The sequence below is a fragment of the Lutra lutra genome, chromosome 7 (assembly GCF_902655055.1).
Source record: "Lutra lutra chromosome 7, mLutLut1.2, whole genome shotgun sequence".
Lineage (NCBI taxonomy): Eukaryota > Metazoa > Chordata > Mammalia > Carnivora > Mustelidae > Lutra > Lutra lutra.
In genome coordinates, this window is record NC_062284.1 from 115,694,133 (window position 1) to 115,713,843 (window position 19,711).

The 19,711-nt window shown below is 41.6% G+C and overlaps 1 protein-coding gene across 1 annotated transcript in view; it reads left to right on the top strand.

Annotated features, from left to right (window-relative positions):
• The window catches only part of SLC39A9 (solute carrier family 39 member 9), a 61,034-nt gene extending 41,538 nt beyond the window's left edge, over positions 1-19,496 (top strand). The window contains exons 3-7 of the mRNA XM_047737017.1: positions 1,120-1,317; positions 9,307-9,375; positions 10,690-10,775; positions 12,535-12,669; positions 15,536-19,496. Coding sequence (XP_047592973.1) covers positions 1,120-1,317; positions 9,307-9,375; positions 10,690-10,775; positions 12,535-12,669; positions 15,536-15,766 — 719 coding nt within the window. The 3' untranslated portion in view covers positions 15,767-19,496. The remainder of the gene's footprint in view (positions 1-1,119; positions 1,318-9,306; positions 9,376-10,689; positions 10,776-12,534; positions 12,670-15,535) is intronic.
• Positions 19,497-19,711: the final 215 nt, after the last annotated feature.

Sequence of the window (19,711 nt, forward strand, 5' to 3'; positions counted from 1 at the left end):
AAAATCTTTAAAAAAAAAATAAATAAATACAGCTATGATCAGGATTCTGGCATTGAGGTATTTATGCTTTGAGTGTCATATGTGAGTATAATAAACCAGAAGTGTTACTTGGCCAAGTGTTACTTGGCCAAGTGTCACTTCCTATAATTCAGAGTATCCCAGCAATTACATTTCTAGAACTGAATTTAGATGGAAAGCTGTGTCTCTTAAACTGCTCTGCCCTTTTGGTTTCTAGTTAATGACTGCCTACTGGTATATGCTTTTAAGATTTTATTCATTTGAGAGAGAGAGCATGAGCAGGGGAGAGACACAGAGGGAGAGGGAGAAGCAGGATTCCCCGCTGAACTGGGAGCCAGACTCAGGATTGATCCCAGGACCTGGAGATCATGACCAAAGCCGAAGGAAGATGCTTAATTGTCTGAGCCCCCCAGATGGCCCCCCCCTCCTGATATTTTTTAAAGCTAGAAGTTTTATACTCAGTTTGCTCTTTATTTGCAATCTCTAAATCAACTGAGGTCTAAAACTAGATGAATTTGGTTGAAATTATTTTCATTACTACTGCTCTTCATTTTCCTGTCTTCATCAGGACAAAACTTACTGTAGTTTCTTGGATGATATGGGCACAAATTTCTTAGCCAAAAAGGAGGATCTGTGGAGGATATCACTTGGGAATATGACTGCTTTCTTGCTCGGTGATTTGCTTCCACTTCCAGGTTTTGAGAGTAATAGTCAGTTAAAACATCTACATGCCAGATACCTGGGTGGCCCAGTTGAAGCATCTGCCTTCAGCTCAGGTCATGATCCCAGGGTCCTGGGATTGAGCCCCACATCAGGCTCCCTGCCCAGTGGGAACCTGCTTCCCATCCCCCCTCCTTCTCCCTCTGCCTGTTGCTCCCCCTGCATGTGCTGTCTCTCTTTCTGTGTCAAATAAATAAGTAAAATCTTGAAAAAAAAAAGATCTGCATGTCAAAAAGAGCTTATGATTGGCTGGATTGTAATATAGGAAGTAGATGTCTTTGCAGTAAAGTAAGTAGAGCTTGAAATACAGAAGAATGGGAGCATCTATAAAAATGTTCCAAGGAGGAAAACATTTTCTCTTGATGGTTCATTCTGTTCTAGGTAAACACCACCAAGTGAGTGAAACACAGAATGTGATTGCATCGGACAAAGCAGCAGAAATACCAGTTGCCCATGAACATGAGCACAGCCATGACCACACACAGCTGCACGCCTACATTGGCGTTTCCCTTGTGCTGGGCTTCGTTTTCATGTTGCTGGTAGACCAGATTGGCAGCTCCCATGTGCATTCTACTGACGGTAAGTGGCCCCCAGGCTTTCTGGGCAGTACAGTAAATTTACAGTTTAAAAAGTCACAGATGATTGAATAATTCAATATGTATCAGTGGCCTTCTTTAGTGCCAAAAACTCTTGTTTTTCTTGGGTACTAGTGAACATTTTATTCAGTTGGGGGAGCTGTTGAGTTGTGACATGTGGCACAAGAGAGTGCTCATTGGGTTATTACCATGCTTATCTCAGAGCTGTCTCATTTTGTTGAGTCTGGGGCAGAAATTCTTAACCTTTTTTGTGCTGTGGAGCCCTTAGGCATTCTGAAGCCTGTGAACCTTTTATTGGAATCATGTTTTTAAACATGTAAACCATAATGTGTAGGATTACAGAGAAAACCCGATTATGTTGAAATATAGTTCCAAAACATTAAAAACAAATTTATGATATAGTAATGTATGTCTTCTTTATTGATGCATTAATTAATCAAGTAATATATTTAAATCATATGCAAGGTGGAGTTAAATTTTATTATTTTAGGACAGCAGCATGACAGCTTTTATTGCTTAGCTTGGCTAAAAACAAAATTGTGAGAGGGGATTCAACAAGGCAACAGAGTGTCAAGTTGAACATCCAGTTGATCTGGTTTTTTTGTTTTGATGGTTACTAGTATAGAAATTCTTGCTTCAGGAAGATATTTTCTTACAAATACACTTAAACACATTCATACCTTGCTTTCCAAAGAAAGATACACTTCCTCAACTACAACTACAATTCTCCAAGACTTAAAATTTAACTCCAGGCATAGTAACTTTAGAAAAAAAGTTTTTTAAATTATTAATTAATTAATTAATTAATTTTTAAAGTAAACTCCAGGGGCACCTGAATGGCTCAGTCATTAAGCGTCTGCCTTCGGCTCAGGTCATGATCCCAACGTCCTGGGATAGAGCCCTTCATCAGGCTCCTGGTTGGTGGGAAGCCTGTTTCTCCCTCTCCCACTCCCCCTGCTTGTGTTCCCTCTCTTTGCTGTGTCTCTTTCTGACAAATAAATAAATAAAAATCTTAAATAAATAAATAAAGTAAACTCTACACCCATCATGGGGCTCGAACCCATGATCCCAAGAAATTACATGTTCCACCAACTGAGCCAGCAAGGCACCCCCAGATATAGTAACTTTTTTGTATTAAGATAAATGAATTCATTATGAAATAAGACAGGTGAACATAGGGGAAGGGAAGAAAAAATAAGACAAAAACAGAGAGGAAGGCAAACCATAAAAAACTCTTTATAGGGACGCCTGGGTGGCTCAGCTGGTTAAGCAGCAGCCTTCAGCTCAGGTCATGATCCCAGCGTCCTGGGATCGAGTCCCACATCAGGCTCCTTGCTCGTCAGGGAGCCTGCTTCTCCCTCTGCCTCTGCCTGCCATTCTGTCTGCCTGTGCTCGCTCTCTCTCCCTCTCTCTCTCTGACAGATAAATAAATAAAATCTTAAAAAAAAAAAAAACTCTTTATAGGAAACAAAGTGAGGTTTGCTAGAGGGGCTGTGGGTGGGGGCATGGGGTAATTGGTGGTGGGCATTAAGGAAGGTACGTGATGTAATGAGCACTGGGTGTTTTATACAACTGATGAATCACTAAGTCCTACCCCTGCAACTAATAATAAACTATATGTTAACTAAATTGAATTTAAATAAAAAAATTTTTTAAAAAGATAAATGAATCCATCTTTGGCTGGGTCAGCATCTTTAATATGGCTTATATTATTTAAAAAAAAAAGATTCTAATCCTTGATACAATGTTAATGCCACCATGATAGAATAAATTTGGAAGAGTTGCATCAAACTCCCCTAGAGTTTGGTGATAGAGGGGTTTATAGATAATCTCTTTTCAAATACACTGACAGAACTTTGCGGAGAGCAGCATAGAGGTGTCGGTCCAGTGAGAGATCCCCTGACTCCTGCTGTTTAGTAGCTGAATGACTGGGTGCAGAGTTGCCTGAGAGGTGCCCAGCTTCGTCACGTGAACATCTGCAAACACGAAGACTGTCATCGTGCAGTGTGGTGGCACTTTATATGCCCTTAAAGTAGTGATGAGTGGAAGCAATGATAGGAAGATATCCACGGCTGTAAAATAACATGAAGTTATCGGAGTACTCCTCCTGGCAGTGAAGTATAGGTGGTGCCAGTATTTGCAGTTTATGGTCTGTACCCATAATCCAAGTTTCACTTAGAGGTTAGTAAAAACTAAAATGCACTTTTTTTCCGAGTCAGGGTCTCAGGCACCCCCTGCATTGCACCTGTGTTCTTCTATGTGGACCCTAGGTTAAGAATGCATGACCTACAAAAAAAAAATCTCTGGAAAAGCAGGCAAAAGACATGAACAGATAATTCATAAAAAGGTAATTAAAGTGGTCCTTAAACATATGAAAAGATGTGCAATTTCACTTAAGAATGTATACCAGGGGCGCCTGGGTGGCTCAGTGGATTAAAGCCTCTGCCTTCAGCTCGGGTCATGATTCCAGGGTCCTGGGATCAAGCCCCGCATCGGGCTCTCTGCTCGGCAGGGAGCCCGCTTCCTCCTCTCTCTCTCTGCCTGCCTCGCTGCCTACCTGTGATCTCTGTCAAATAAAAAAAAAAAACTTAAAAAAAAAAAAAAAAAAAAAAAAAAAGAATGTATACCAAAACTCTGCCGAAATGCCACTTCGAACCTGTCAGGCAAAAATTCAAAAGCTTGAGAATATACTTTGTTATCAAAGCTACAGTGAAACATACCTTTACCTATTGCTATGGGAGTACAAAATTGTATGGCCGCTGCAGAGGGGAATTTGGCCAGATCAAACAAGATTACGTTTGTATCTATCCAACTCCAAAAATGCCACTTCTGAGAATTTATTCTGATAATGCAGCTCCAATAGGAAAATACACATGCATGAGGTGATTCTGTGCAGCATTATTTATCACTGTAAAACCACTTAAATATCCAGTCATGGACGTTGGTTGAATGAAGTGTAATGTGTGCACAGAATGGAGTTCTACAGGTCGCCCTGAAAAAGGATGACGAATCAGTTCTTTGTGAATTGATAGGGAGAGATTTCTAGGAGATATTTTTAAGGGGGGAGGGAGCCAAAATGTAAATTAGTATCTATCATATACTACATTTTGTGTAAGAAAGAGGGGGACTAAAACACACACATCTGCTTATTTTTACAGAAAGGATACCGAAAGCTCAGCTAGACAACAGAGTTACCTGTAAGAGGTGGGTAGGATGGGATAGAAGAGTTTCAGGAGGGCATGGCACTTCCCTGGGCATGCCTCTTTGATGTAGTCTTGACTTTTGGAAACATGCTGCAATTCCCCATATTCAAAAAATAAAATGAAATCAACAAGGTTAGGGGAAGCTAACTGAAGCAGGTGAACTGTAATTCAAATGAATAACACAATCACACTGAAGGGGATTTAGGAAAAAACTCAGATGACATATGAATATAGTATTTGACTATATATTTTTAGTTCTGAATGGAGTTGGAGAAGAAGCATAAAAAATTACTGAACTCTTTTTAGTAGGCTTTGCTTTTTGTGAAGGTACAGGTGAAAACAATTCTGAAACTGTTTTAGATGTATTCTAGGATTAAGCAAGTGTTACTCTCACTTGAGTAAGTGTGTTGCTGTTGGTGGAAGCAGAGTTCTTACTGTGGAAGAGGGGACGTACAAATATGGAATGGGGGAAGGCAAGAAAGAACCCCTATAGGGATGGACTGGAATTCGAGCTATTGGACTCATCGTTTCTAAAATGTATGTGTGTATATGTGTGTATATGTGTAGATATATACGTGTGTGTTTATGTATACATGTATGTATGTCCTAGCTCTGTCTGCAGAGAGGGCCTAGAAGTAAAGACACACCAGTAGCAATGAGCATACCAGTGCTCTTCAGAGAAATGGCTGATTCCAGGAGAGGGGCAGGGTAAGTACAAAATGAGCTTGGAACATCTAGTGCTCAAAAAAAAAAAAGTAGGAAGGAAGGGAAAAAATGGAAGCTTGTCACAGAGTTTAGAACCAGCTTGAAGGGGTTCCCGCTGGCCAGATCTAAGACAGTTTGAGCACCAAAAATAATTACGAACAGTAATGAAACAAAAACCATTGAGAAAATGGGAAGCGCTGAGCACATCCATGTGAAAGAGAAGAGGAGGAGGGAGAACACTTGCTTCCAGTGGGTTGCTAAATGCCAACTTGTAAGTGTAGAAAGAGTGCTGGCAGGAGAAAATCCTTTTTGCAAGCTTCGTGGTAAAAATTGGCACATGCCAGAATCAACAAATGTTAAATCTAGGGAGTAAATTTTGATTTGTTTATTAGTTGCAAGGGAAAAAGGAGTAATGAAATAAAGAAATCCGGTAGTACCTGACCAGATGATCAAGGTTAAAGTCATCGGTGTCTGTTTGCAATGTGAGCAAGTAAGTGCCTATCAGACCAGCCTCCCCACAGATAACTGGGAAAATTTTTAAAAACCTCCATGAAAAGATACTAGGGAGTGGCCTAAGGCAGGAAAATTCTGAAGGGGCGTCAACCCTTAGAATAGGGTAAATTTCTGTTTTTACTGCTTTTAAGCAGTCAGCGCCCAGCTAGGGTAGCTAAAACTGATAGAAAACTCGGTCTTTCTGGCCTAAGGAACTAGAGGTCAGGTAGCTACAGCCACTGGAAATTGAGGGGAGAATCTTAGAAAGGAGAGGTACAGAGAAACACAGCCCCGGATTTTATGTATAAACTCAGCCCAAGTCTAGCTGAGCCCCGAACCATTCTTTTGCAGGCGGACTCAGCTAAAGAGGAGAGAACTGACCTGGGATTCGGGCAGCCGCCCGAAAGACAGACTGGCAGTTTAAGCCAAACCAAGTGACTTCAGGCAAAACACAAAGTAGACACTTTTGGAGGCATATAATTGAACCCGGAGTATCCACAAAATGATATTCACAATTTCCAGGATATAATCCAGAATACACTGTGCTAGCAAGCAGCAGATAGACCTACATTCTGTGCCTCTAGACATCCTGAGAAGCAGCACCTGTGTGGTATTCCCTCTGAGGATGCAGAATCTCAGGCCGCATCAGACAAACCCAAAAGGAAAGGATCATTCTTTTTCTTTCTTTCTTTCTTTCTTTTTTTTTTTTTTTTTTTTAAGATTTTATGTATTTGACAGAGAAAGAACACAAATGGGGGGGGTGCAGGAAAGGGAGAAGCAGGCTCCTTACTGAGGAGGGTGCCCGACATGGGACTCCATCCCAGGATCCTGGGATCATGACCTGAGCTACCCAGGCGCCCTGGAAGGGATCATTCTATTAAAAAACAAGAAAGGCCCAGAAAGGGACATGTATTCTTTAGAGATACCAGTGTTGCAAAATCGAAGGCAAAGAAAATTCTCCAGATTAAAGGGGACTAAAGAGATACAACTAAGTGCATATATGATCCCAGACTGGATCCTTCCTGGGAGGGAAAAATGCTCTGAAAGACATTCCTGGACAGTTAACAAAATTAAAATATGCAAGAGAAATGAGGAAAAAAGTATCAATATTAAATTTACTGAAGTTGATCATTGTAATGTGATTATGTAAGACAATATCCTTTCTCTTAGGTATTTGAAATATCTGGGGGTAAAGAGTTTTCATGTATGCAACTTACTTTGAAAAAAGTGTGTGTGTGTGTGTGTGTGTGTGTGTGTGTGTGTGTGTGTCATTTGGATACAGAAAGAACATGAGCACAAATAATGAAGCAAATGGGGCAAAATGTTAGATAGTAGGTCATTCTGAGAAATGAGTAATAAATGTTTTTTGAACATTCTTGAAACTTTTCTGAAGATTTGAGAGATTATTTCAAACTTTTATTTGAAAGATTACTTGAAAGATTTGAAATTATTTCCAAATAAATGGTTTTGTTTTTTTTTTTTCCAAATTCATTGAACTTAATTAGCCTTTTTAGTCCAAGGGTACTTTTTGTTTTGTTATTCTCCTTGCACATATTATTTCTTTTCAGTATTTTTCCATACACTTTTTCTTTTTCAATGGTCTTACATGTATTGGGAAATTGATTTAGGGATAAATGATTTTATTTGCGTGCTTTTACTAAATAGCAAATGAGAAGCACCCTCTGGTGGGATGGTATTTGATTCCAACTGCATTACATAGTTGCTCCCAGTGGCATTTATGACATTTTCGTGATTCTCATCAGTTTCCATTTTAAATGCATTTAAAGGCCCACTGGTGCCCTATAATCCTATACAAAGAATTAAAAATAGCTTGTGTTCCTTTATTCTTCCTCCTGTTTCATCTCTGAAGTCACTGTTTTTGCTTGCTTTCATGTATCCAACAATTTGGTTTTACCTATTATCTACAGGGTTTTATATATTGTTAAATATCAGTAAAAATTCATTTATTAAATTTATGCTGAAGTACAGTCTTTTCCTATAGATTTGTAAAAACTGTGTTTTAATTTTAAAGCCTCTAATATTTATTTAAGATGCTATTTATAACCATACCTCAAGACTGTATAAAGGAAAGTCAAAACAAGCTTGGCACACAGTATAATATGATACTCTTCACAGTTTGGGGCTACATTGAAATATTTGGTGTCTCTGACCAATTAGGGGCCTTACTGTCCCTACCTTGTAGTGTTTAACCAGAAGGTAATTTTATTTTTATTAAAAAGATAACATATTACTTCACTTACATATGTTTTTTTCCACTATAAACCATTCCTTCTGTGTTCTGGTTTTTTCCAGAAGATTAAGTCCTTTGGAATTTATTTGGCTAATGTCCATCTGTCATTTCATCTGGCTTTTTGATGTCCCCATCTTTTAATTTTATGTTGTTTGGACATTATTTACTCGCTTGTGTATTTCCTGCTATAGCAGAAACATTAATGTGACACAGAGAAATATTCTTTCCCGTCTCCAATAAGGGTTTTTTAAGCAGCTGTTGGGTTTCCAGTGCTGTGCTACATTCTGTAAGATGTAAAAAAGAAATGGAAAGAAGTGGAAAACTCACTTTTGTGTAGTCTACAGTCAATCTGGGGATATCAGACCTATTTGAGTGAAAACAGCTGCATATATCTCAGCTGTGATCTAGGAACAGATCTGAAGTAGCATGTAGAGTCTGTGCACATAGAGCTCTTGGCTTAAGGGGAACTTTTTGACCTGGAAATAATCTTTGAGTCTTTCTGGAGGGAAGTGGTCCTAGAATTAGACTTTGAACAGTGGCTAGGTTTCAGATTGATGAGCTGAGAAGTTTAAGTTCATGCCCAGAATTAAGGAAGAGAGATTTGGGGAAAGGACAACGAGAAGGTTTTGTTAGAAGGTGTTAAAGAAACTGGTGTAACTGGACTAAGTAGTGAGGAATCAGATGAAAACAGCTAATAAAGATATTAGGCACCCAGTGTGGACTGAATCTGAAAAAAGCAGTAGATAAATGGCATTTCAGAAGAGTGGGGTGATTCAGAGTTGAATCCGACAAGGATGTGGAAGATGAGTTAGATGAGGGAGAAATGAGAACAGGGGGAGACCAGCTGGGAGCCTCTTGCTCATTGACGTTCAGGTGGGTGCAGATTTAAGTTAGGACAGTGGCAATAAAATAGAGAAGGGCAAAACATGACAGACATTTTGGTACTAGAATGAAGATAAAGTTGCAGGAGGCTGGGGGAGAGGGGTAGGTGGGTAGTGACGAGATAGGTCTGTGGAGACACACCAAGAGGCCACGGAACACTTTCCAGGGAGAGCTGGAGGTTTAAGAGGCAGTTGAGGCAGTTGGGGGTCCCATATTGTCTGTTCAGGGAAGGCTGGGACTAATGAAGTGTCCCTTCCTTCCCTGCCTCTTTCAGGACAGGGGAAACTTCTAAGTGTTTGAAGCCAAAGAGAAAAGACAGTCATAGGGAAAATATAATCAAAGCTTGAAGAGCTTTCAAAGAATTCTGCCTCCAGGTCATTTGTTCTAACACTTTCTGTTTCACATTGCATCGTGGCTGATTTGTTTATTTGTATTTTAGATCCAGAAACAGCAAGGCCCAGCAATTCCAAAATCACCACCACCCTGGGTCTCGTTGTCCATGCTGCAGGTAGGTAGGGTTGGGTGGTGGTGAGACTCCTTTCTCTTAGGTCCTGGCATGGGAGGCTTAGTGTGTACATCCCAGGGACTATCCGCATGAACTGCCCCTGGGCTGGCCTTTGGGGAGAGGGTTGCTTCATGAGGTCCTCCCACACAAGCACTGGCTCAGGCAGACTCAGTGTCAGGGATTTGCAAGCTAAGAACAGTTTTTATATATATATATATTTTTTTTTTTTCTTTAAGATTTTATTTATTTATTTGTCAGAGAGAGAGGGAGGGAGAGCACAAGCAGGCAGAGTGGCAGGCAGAGGCAGAGAGAGAAGCAGGCTCCCCACTGAGCAAGGAGCCCGATGCGGGACTCGATCCCAGGACCCTGGGATCATGACCTGAGCCGAAGGCCGTGGCTTAACCAACTGATCCACCCAGGCGCCCAGTTTTTATATTTTTTTAATGGAGGAAAATATTTTATGGCACATGAGAATTACACACAATTTGAATTCTAGTGCCTATAAATAAAGTTTTTTGGAACACAATGATGCCCACTTGTTTACATATTATCTGTGACTGCCTTTGCACAGTGATGGCAGAATGGGCAGTGACTGCAAGGGAGCAGATGGCTTGCAAAGCCTGAAATATTTTGTCTTTGGCCCTTTAAGAAAAAATGTGCTGACTTCTGCCCTTAGAGCCTCATCTGGAAAAGAGCCTTGACATTTTGGTACTGAGGAGCCCTGTTGCTCAGTATAAACCCAAAGTGCCTGTTGAGGCAGGAGTGGGCTGTAGAGTGCAGATGGTGCGGGATCGCTGACTGGGCATGCCTTAGAGTCATAACTGAAGACCAGTCCCACAGTAGGTGTCTGTGACCGACAAGGCGTGTGGAAGAGGACACACTGTCACCTGGACCTTTCTAGTATAACGTGCTTATCTGACAGAAGTTCACCCATTCTGCCAATATTTACTTCTTGAGCATAAGTCACCTATGTGAAGTTGGAGTCTTTATTTTGTTTTTTTTTCATCTACAAGATGCAGAGATGCTTACTTTGCAATCTCTGCAATTTCTGTTTTAACAGCTGACAGACATATTGCGTACTTGGGGCCAGGTGCTATGCTCTTTACGTAATGTTATCTCATTTAACCCTCATGGAAATCCCAAGAATACATACTTCCTTGAGCCCATTTTAGAGATGAGAAGGCTAAGGTTCAGAAAAGTTAAGGAACCTTCCCAGAGTCACACAGCTCTACCTGACTCTAAAGCCCACACATGATACTACTACATTGTTGTTGTTGTTTTTATACTGTTTTACATTTTCTTTTTTTCCAAATTTAGCAGATGGAGTGGCCTTAGGAGCAGCAGCCTCTACTTCACAGACTAGCGTCCAATTAATTGTGTTTGTGGCAATAATGCTACATAAGGTAAGCGGAATTTTAGTGGAAGATTTGACATTGAATATATTCATAATTAAAATTTCTCTTGGACATTGGCATTTTTTTGGAACGGGAAGATTTTTTTAGTTGTTTTCATAATTGCCATTCATTTGAGATAATTGACAGGCTCTGTTCATAGCTAGGGTTTTTTGTTACTCTTTTCTTAAACTCTCACTTGAAGGGACTTTTTTTATGGTCATGTACACAGACTTTTTTTTTTACAGATAATTTTTAATTTTATTTTGTTAAATTATCAATGGTAAATCAGTTAGTCTACCGATTTTTTTTTAAGATTTTATTTTTATTTATTTGACAGAGATCACAAATAGGCAGAGAGGCAGGCAGAGAGAGAGAGAGAGAGGAAGGGAAGCAGGCTCCCTGCTGAGCAGAGAGCCCGATGTGGGGCTGGATCCCAAGACCCTGGGATCATGACCTGAGCCAAAGGCAGAGGCTTTAACCCACTGAGCCACCCACGCGCCCCAGTTAGTCTACCAATTTTAACACTTGTATGGATCTGTGCAACCACAATCAGGACATAGAACAGCTGCATTACCCCAAAACCTCCTCCCACCACCCCCAACCTATGGAAACCACTCAGCGGCCTCCCTGCAGCTCTTTTTGAGAATGTCATATGATTAGAATCATATAGTACATACTCTTTTGAGACTGGCTTCTTTCACTCATAATATCAACCTTTTCATACACTAAAAGGTTCTGTCCTGTGCTTTCCATCCTGTTCTGTCTTTCCTTGTTACAGTATCACGCTGTTTCCATTACTTTCTGTAACCTTACTGATGCCGCTCCAGCGTCTCTGGGGTCTGTCCGTGATATCTGAGTATCATTCACTGATCCTTTATCGCCCAGCAGTAGTCCCTGGTACAGATGTACCACAGTTGTTCATCCAGTCACCTGCTGATGGACACTTGGGTTGTTTCCAGTTTTTTGGCAATTATAACTGGAGCGGTGTAAGCATGTACAGGTTTTTGTGTGAACACAGCCGGTGTTTCTGTCATGTACACAAACTCTTAAATTCTCTATAGATTTCTATATTTTATTTTTTTTAAAGATTTTATTTATTTATATATTTGACAGCGCGAGAGAGAGAGGGATCACAAGTAGGCAGAGAGGCAGGCAGAAGGGGAGGGAGAAGCACGCTCCCTGCTAAGCAGAGAGCCGATGCAGGACTTGATCCCAGGACCCTGAGATCATGTCCTGAGCCGAAGGTAGAGGCTTAACCCACTGAGTCACCCAAGCGCCCCAAGATTTCTATATTTTAAAGTAATTTTTCTTCATAAATGTTTTTGTTTTCTTATACTCTTTTCTTGCTGAAACACACACACACACACACACAGGATATTTTCTTAGCTTAGAACATTAATTCCTAAAAGGCAGAACTCAGTCTTGGTACCATGCCTGGTTGTTTTTTTGTTTTTGTTTTTGTTTTGGTGAGAATTCAGTCAAATGACATATGCTTTGTAATATAGAAGTGATCCATACTTTTTTTTTTTTAAGATTTTTTTTTTTTTTTTTTTAAATTTATTGACAGGTCACAAGTAGTCAGAGAGGCAGGCAGAGAGACAGGAGGAGGCAGGCTCCCTGCCGAGCAGAGAGCCCGATGCGGGACTTGATCCCAGGACCCTGAGATCACGACCTGAGCCGAAGGCAGAGGCTTTAACCACTGAGCCACCCAGGCACCCAGAAGTGATCCATACTTTAAGAGTAATTAGGAATACTTTTTCTTTTCTAGGCACCAGCTGCTTTTGGGCTGGTTTCCTTCTTAATGCATGCTGGCCTAGAACGGAATCGAATCCGGAAACACTTACTTGTCTTTGCACTGGCGGCACCAGTTATGTCCATGGTGACATACTTAGGACTAAGTAAGGTAAGTCTGACTCATTCCTAGCTTATCTAGACAAGTGTCTAATTCTTTTGTGATTTACCAGAACCTGTGGTCTTCTATGTTGAATTACACAATTAAGTTACCCATTCAAACTAAAGATGAAATTAAGAGTAAAAGCCAGTACAAAGTAAACATCTTAATTCCATGGCATTCTCTTCATAAATTTAGAGCATTTTTCCTGTTCATTTATTTTGAAAATTTCTTCCCCATCAGTTCTGGAAATATTTGCACAGATATATGATCCTTATTTTTTTTTTATCTTTATTTATTTTTTATTTTTTATTTTTTAAAGATTTTATTTATTTGTCAGAGAGAGAGAGCACAAGCGGGGGAGCAGCAGGCAGAGGGAGAAGCAGACTCACTGCTGAGCAAGGAGCCCAATGTGAGACTAAATCCCAGGACCCTGGGATCATGGTCTGAGCTGAAGGCAGACACTTAACTGACTGAGCCACCCAGGCGTCCCCAGATATATGATCTTTAAAATAGCTTCACTGAAGCCTAACCAAACACACTAATTTTGTTTGACAGGTATATAATAAGTCACACCAGTACAAATTTAATGTTTAAGCAGGTGCATGAAGAGTGAGGAACAAGCAAACAGCAGTTTTGAGGAGAATAGGGGATGAGCAGAGATGTCTATATTCTCATGTCACCAAATACTAAATATCCAGTTCTTTATCATTGCACTGAACATAACATCAGACCTCAAGTAACATGTGTTCTTTGTCAGTTCTGAGCCTGGGCATTCTTCCCTTTTGTTCAAGGTGGACCTTTCCCTGCCTTCCAATTCTGTCCCCTGGGGCTGTAGTCTTTTTTTTTTTTTTTTTTTTTAAGATTCTATTTATTTATTTGGCAGAGAGAGACAGTGAGAGAGGGAACACAAGCAGGGGGAGTAGGAGAGGGAGAACCAGGCCTCCTGCCAAGCAGGGAGCCCTATTCGGGGCTCGATCCCAGGTGGAATCATGACCCAAGTTGAAGGCAGACGCTTAATGACTGAGGCACCCAGGCGTAGGGCTGCAGGTCTTAACAGCCCTCACTGTGGTACTTCAGTGTCAACTGATCTGCCACAGGAGGAAAATCTTAGAACCAAGCTAACTCAGGGCTAGTTCACAGGAACTGCTTTCCCCCATACTCTCTCTGATGGTCATTGGTTCTGAGTGTCATTCCATTCATAGTTGATACAGTAAAACTTGTATTAAAAAAAAAATACGAGAAATGAGGTCGTTAAAACACGATTAAGTGGGCGCCTGGGTGGCTAAGTGAGTTAAGCCTCTGCCTTCGGCTCAGGTCATGATCTCAGGGTCCTGGGATCGAGTCCTGCATCAGCCTCTCTGCTTGGCAGGGAGCCTGCTTTCTCCTCTCTCTCTCTGCCTGCCTGTCTACCTGCTTGTGCTCTCTCTCTGTCAAATAAATAAATAAAATCTTTAAAAAAAAAAAAAAAAAGACACGATTAAGTTCCCGTTCATCAGGTTCGTTGATTTGGATTGCTAACAACTGAGGTGTTGTAAAAACCCCCTGTGATCATTTGAAGATGCTTTTCTTCTTCTTCTTTTATTTTTATTTTTAAAGATTTTATTTATTTATTTGACAGGCCGAGATCACAAGTAGGCAGACAGGCAGGCAGAGAGAGAGGAAGGGAAGCAGGCTCCCTGCTGAGCAGAGAGCCCGATGCGGGGCTCGATTCCAGGACCCTGAGATCATGACCTGAGCCAAAGGCAGAGGCTTAACCCACTGAGCCACCCAGGCGCCCCTTCTTTTTTTTTTTTTTTTTTAAAGATTTTTATTTATTTATTTGACAGAGATCACAAGTAGGCAGAGAGGCAGGCAGAAAGAGAGGAGGAAGTAGGCTCCCCGCTGAGCAGGGAGCCCAATGCGGGGCTTGATCCCAGGACCCTGGGATCATGACCTGAGCCGAAGGCAGAGGCTTTAACCCACTGAGCCACCCAGGTGCCCCGATGCTTTTCTCCTTTCAGTCAACAAGCAGTATATAGTTCCTTTTTAAGTATTACCCTGTTTATCATAGAACTTCTGACAAGAAGGTATAATTCTGGAGGCATGGGGTTACATGTTATGATATGGTGTATTCTCTTCTTAAAAATTTAATTAACTGTCATAGTCCATAGGTACACTTTTGTAATAGAAAAAAATTGAAATTCATTGTGTCAGGATTAGCTTATAAGCTGTTTCCAGCCTCTGTGAGGGCAGGTACCGCGTCTGGATTACCACTGTATCTCAAGCACCATCCTAGAGCCTGGTGTATAGGGATGTTCGTTAAATGTTAGTAGAATAAATGAATGAATGTGTGTAATTGAACACCTGCATTAATAATGCCATTGGTTCCATTGTAAGAATAATACATGCCAGACTGTTCAACCAGACTTGAAATTTGTTTGAAAAAGCAGTTGTGTTTGTGGCAATAAACAGCAGTTTATAAAACTTATAAAAAACAGTTGTTGGGGCGCTGGGTGGCTCAGTGGGTTAAAGCCTCTGCCTTCGGCTCAGGTCATGATCCTAGAGTCCTGGGATCGAGCCCCGCATCGGGGCTCTCTGCTCAGCAGAGAGCCTGCTTCCTCCTCTCTCTGCCTGCCTCTCTGCCTATTTGTGATCTCTGTCAAATAAATAAATAAAATCTTAAAAAAAAAAAAGCAATTGTGTACGTCATTAGTAGTCTTAAATTTGGAAGTTTCTCATCAATAACAAAATTGCTCTGATATCAAGTTGCCCCAGTGTCCCATATCGCACCAGTTGTGATACTGAGTGGTGTTTTTTTTTATTAATCAGGACTTTCCTGACTCTGAATTTTACTGGTTTTAATTTTTCTTCTTTCTCTCTCTCTCTTAATTCACAGAGCAGTAAAGAAGCCCTTTCAGAGGTCAATGCCACTGGAGTGGCCATGCTTTTCTCTGCCGGGACATTTCTTTATGTTGCCACAGTACATGTCCTCCCTGAGGTGGGCGGAATGGGGCACAGCCACAAATCCGACCCCACTGGCGGGAGGGGCCTCAGCCGCCTGGAGGTGGCCGCCCTGGTCCTGGGTTGCCTCATCCCGCTCATCCTGTCAGTAGGGCACCAGCATTAAACGTCGGATTCCGCCTCGGCTGTTTGCCGTCCTGGGAGGACAGCCAGCACGGGACAGCTGCTCACTCCCTCGGTCTCTTGTCTCACCTTGCCCATCTCCACCCGTATTCCTAGAGTCCAGAGGGAGGTGAGATTAAAACCTGGAGCAATGGAAAGCTTTTAGAGTAGAAACAACACGTTGCGACTGGACACAGACATTCCGTTGTGTTGTTTTTTTAAAGGGCCCTTGGCATTTTGAGTTTTGATGTTACTCTTAACCCTATTCTCAGGGAAGATGGAATTTCACTTTAAGGAAAAGTGGACAACTTCATACTCACAGTGAAACAGTAATTATGAAAGTACAGTGTTCCATAATTAAGCTAAATCTCTTTCTTGGTTTAGAGGCTCTGCCACTTACTTTGTCCATTGATTTTGAACATGGTTGTCGCCGTGTGAGACCGGTGCTTTAGCATCTCTGCCACATACCTTGGGAAAGGTTATAATGCCCACTTCTTAGATGCTAAAGAGAATTGTAGTATATTTGGGGCAAGAGTCAGGAAAATGACAGCAAGGCACAGGAAAAGCTGACTTTTTACTCGAGAGCTGTCCATTGAAGAGAGGATGTCTGGAGAGACTTAACATCTCCTTTTGCACCTGCCTCTTTAAAGCGAGACTGCTGTCCCATCCTGGAGCCACAGAGATGAACTAGCATTGAAGGAGGCAACGAGAATTTCCTCTCAAGGTCTCCTTTGCAGAATTCCTGCCTCCCGTGCAGAGGAGCCAAGTTCGGGTAGGTTCAGGCCCACTCAGGCCTTCCTTCCAGAACAGCCAGGTCCCAAAGTGTCTTTTGAAATGAAAGGATGTTAATTTTAAGTGAATTTGGATAGTAACTGACATCTTTGTCATAATCTTTTCAAAAGTAAGATTACCAAGACCTATGTTGTCTCTTTTTTTCTTTTTATATATTTAAATTAGCACACTATCAGTCCCTATGGCAAAATACTTGGTGTCCGTTGGGGAGCGCTAGGTCAGCATCACATAAGCACCTGTAGCAGTGAAGAAAGTCGAGACGTATGACAAGTGGGAAATGTTCGCCTCTTGATTTAAAGCTTATTGAAATCATGTCTGTTGTCTCTTCATCTTCTCCATGCTTTTCTCCGGACTCCTCCCCCACGCCCCTCCTCCCTGTCTATAATTTGCTGCGTACTGCGGGTGGCCACGTTAGTTATCTGTGTGAATTGAATTCTCATCAGGACAACCACTTCTTGAACTGTGTTGATGAAGATAACATTGTTTCTGTTCTTTATTCCCTTCAATGAAGTTACCTTTGTGTCAAATGCAACTTCGTTAAGCCCTTAAAATATCACTTCTACGTATATGAGATGACACAATCACTAATATTCTGGTCATTTAAACAGTTGAGATAGTAAAAGTGTTTAACCAACTGGGATGGTTTTTCCATATTTGCCAAAATCCCTGTAAACTTTGTGTTATCAACTAAGTGTATAATACTTTGTTATTAATTTATTTTTGATTTTCTGTTCCATTTCAAAACACATTAGATAAAGAGGGAACCAAGGCTATTTTCTTTAGGGCAGTGGGTTTAGGAGTTCGTAAGATATTTTATATGACGTACATGCCAGCATGCCTATAATTTCTTTATTTCCTTCCTAGATTTGTCACTGGGTCCGCAGCTATGGAAATAGAGCTTGTGAGCCCTCTGCTGGCCGTAGACCAAAGTAGCATTCATAGGATATGGTTTTGTATAGTGGTTGGCAACCATTGCATATGATATCAAAACCAACAGAAGGTACACTCTGGAAAGTCTGAGTGTCTTTCCTGATAACAACTCTGACTTACAGGAGTCATGGGGCTTCATCTGGTCCTCTGAGATGTCATGGTTGCCTTGATTCTCCCTGAAAATTTACTTTGTTAAATAAATAGTACATCTTAGTGTCTGGTTTGGTTTGGGTAGCAGCACTTTCTATCATCCTGTTGCGTGCAATGATGAGAAATTCATTCTGCCGGCCAAAGCCTCTTTGAGCAGTGCCTTGCCATCATTAAAAGTTTGGCTAGAATATATTGCGGGGGTGGGGGGGCTTGAACTCTGGCAAGGACTGAACCATCAAACCTCCAAATTTGCCTTCCCCTGTGGACCTCACATTAACAAGCACACCTTTTAAGGCCTTTCAGCCCTTGGGAGCTGTGGACTTTCCCAGATTTTAAAGCTGCTGCCTCCGGAGCTACTCATTTCTCTCCTGGTCAGCAGGCAGAAATGGCCGTACTAACCTCAGAGGGCTCAAAGGCACCTCCAGGCAGCAGGGGACCGAGCAATGTGGCAGAGGCCTTCTTCACAGGGGGATGAACTTGCTCGTGCTGGGCGGTGTCCCAGACGGGGCCGCAGTGATGGTCACTTACTGGCACATTTCAGTTCTGTTTTCCTCTTGAGTTTACTGCCTCCTTCAATGTAGATGCCTTAATGCGCTCACACATTTGGAAACATTGGCAGTCTCAGGTTGCTGCCGTGATTACTGATGGAATGAATTACCGGCTACCAAAGAGATGCAGCTGATGATGACGGGCACGGCCCTCCTTCCTCGTAACTAGACTTGGTCTTCATTGCAGTTTGTCCCCATTTCCTCGGTAGGGGCAGATTTCTTCCGATTCCGAATGCACTCTTAAATGGCAAATGAAGGTGGAAAATGCTACTGGTCCATTCCCCTCCCTTGTTTTCCAGCGGATAGCATATCAGTCCCTACTTCCCCGAAGCAGCGCCCTTCCAGGGCTGGCTGCTTTCCTGTGCACGCTGCTGCCAGATTTCTTTAGGCGAAGGCTCTGCACTGGAGCGTAGCGAATTGGAAACAGGCTCTACAGAGCCTATGTGTTCTCTCTTCCCCCATCACCTTTTTATCTCCCTATTCAAAACAGTTGAGTCAGCCCGGTTTCCTATATTTTGAATCGTTAGAGAAAGGACAGAGGTGGTCATTTTGAGGGTTCAGTTCTTTGTAGAGAGGAGACGATGAAATTGTGTCTTTTACCAGCCTACTTGTAAGTGTCACTGCCTGGTTTTTCTCTTTTTCAAGGATTAGAACTAGGAAAACACACCAGCATTGGAGTGTTACGCCCCTCAAACCCATGGTAGCTAGGTACTAAACAGGGGAGCTGTCTAGAACCAGAAAATGTTCTTGCCTGCAGGTCCTCTGGGCCTCTTAAGAGATGAGAATAGTGAGACCAGATTCTCCCAGACTGCTGCAATGGAAGGTGATCTACAAGAGAACCATCCTTCCATTAGAAAAGTTCTGCTCAAAACAGAATGATCCCAGGAGCACTGTTGAAGATGCTATGACATTAAAACCAGTGATGGAGCCCACCCCCTGCCTTGTACCTGAGACATCTAGATTCACCCCAGGAGACTTGAAGGAAATTTATGACTTGTAGGAAAGGACTAGACAACCATTGGGAATTCTCTAGAGATGCTCAGCCGAACGGAAGGAAATTGGCTTTGATTTGTTTTCTGATAGCATCTTCTATCAAGTTGGAAGTCTCATGGGATAAAACAGCAGTTCCCCTGGTTCAGTAGCCTGAACAGTGATTTTTAAATGTCCCTTTTTCTGGATCCTTTGTAAACATGAAATCATTCCATGGATGGCTGCCTTATAATTTTGTCTCTCCACGTTAATTGTGAATGGTTAAAATAATTTTTTTTTGCTGTTTTCTGATTTGTTTTATGATATTAAATTTTTATTAGTGGATACCTTATGTGAGTGGCTCATTACTTAATCTCTTGGCAGTTTGCTGCTCTGTTTGATGACTAGACTTGACCCACGTTTGAACATCAGAAAAGGTAATGAAAAGCTTTCAAGGACAGGGGAAAGATGGACCCACTATATGCAGATCCTTTAGGGAAGGAGGGATGCAAAGGAGGAAGAGAGATGAAAGAAACAATATACCATATGTCCCAAAGGAT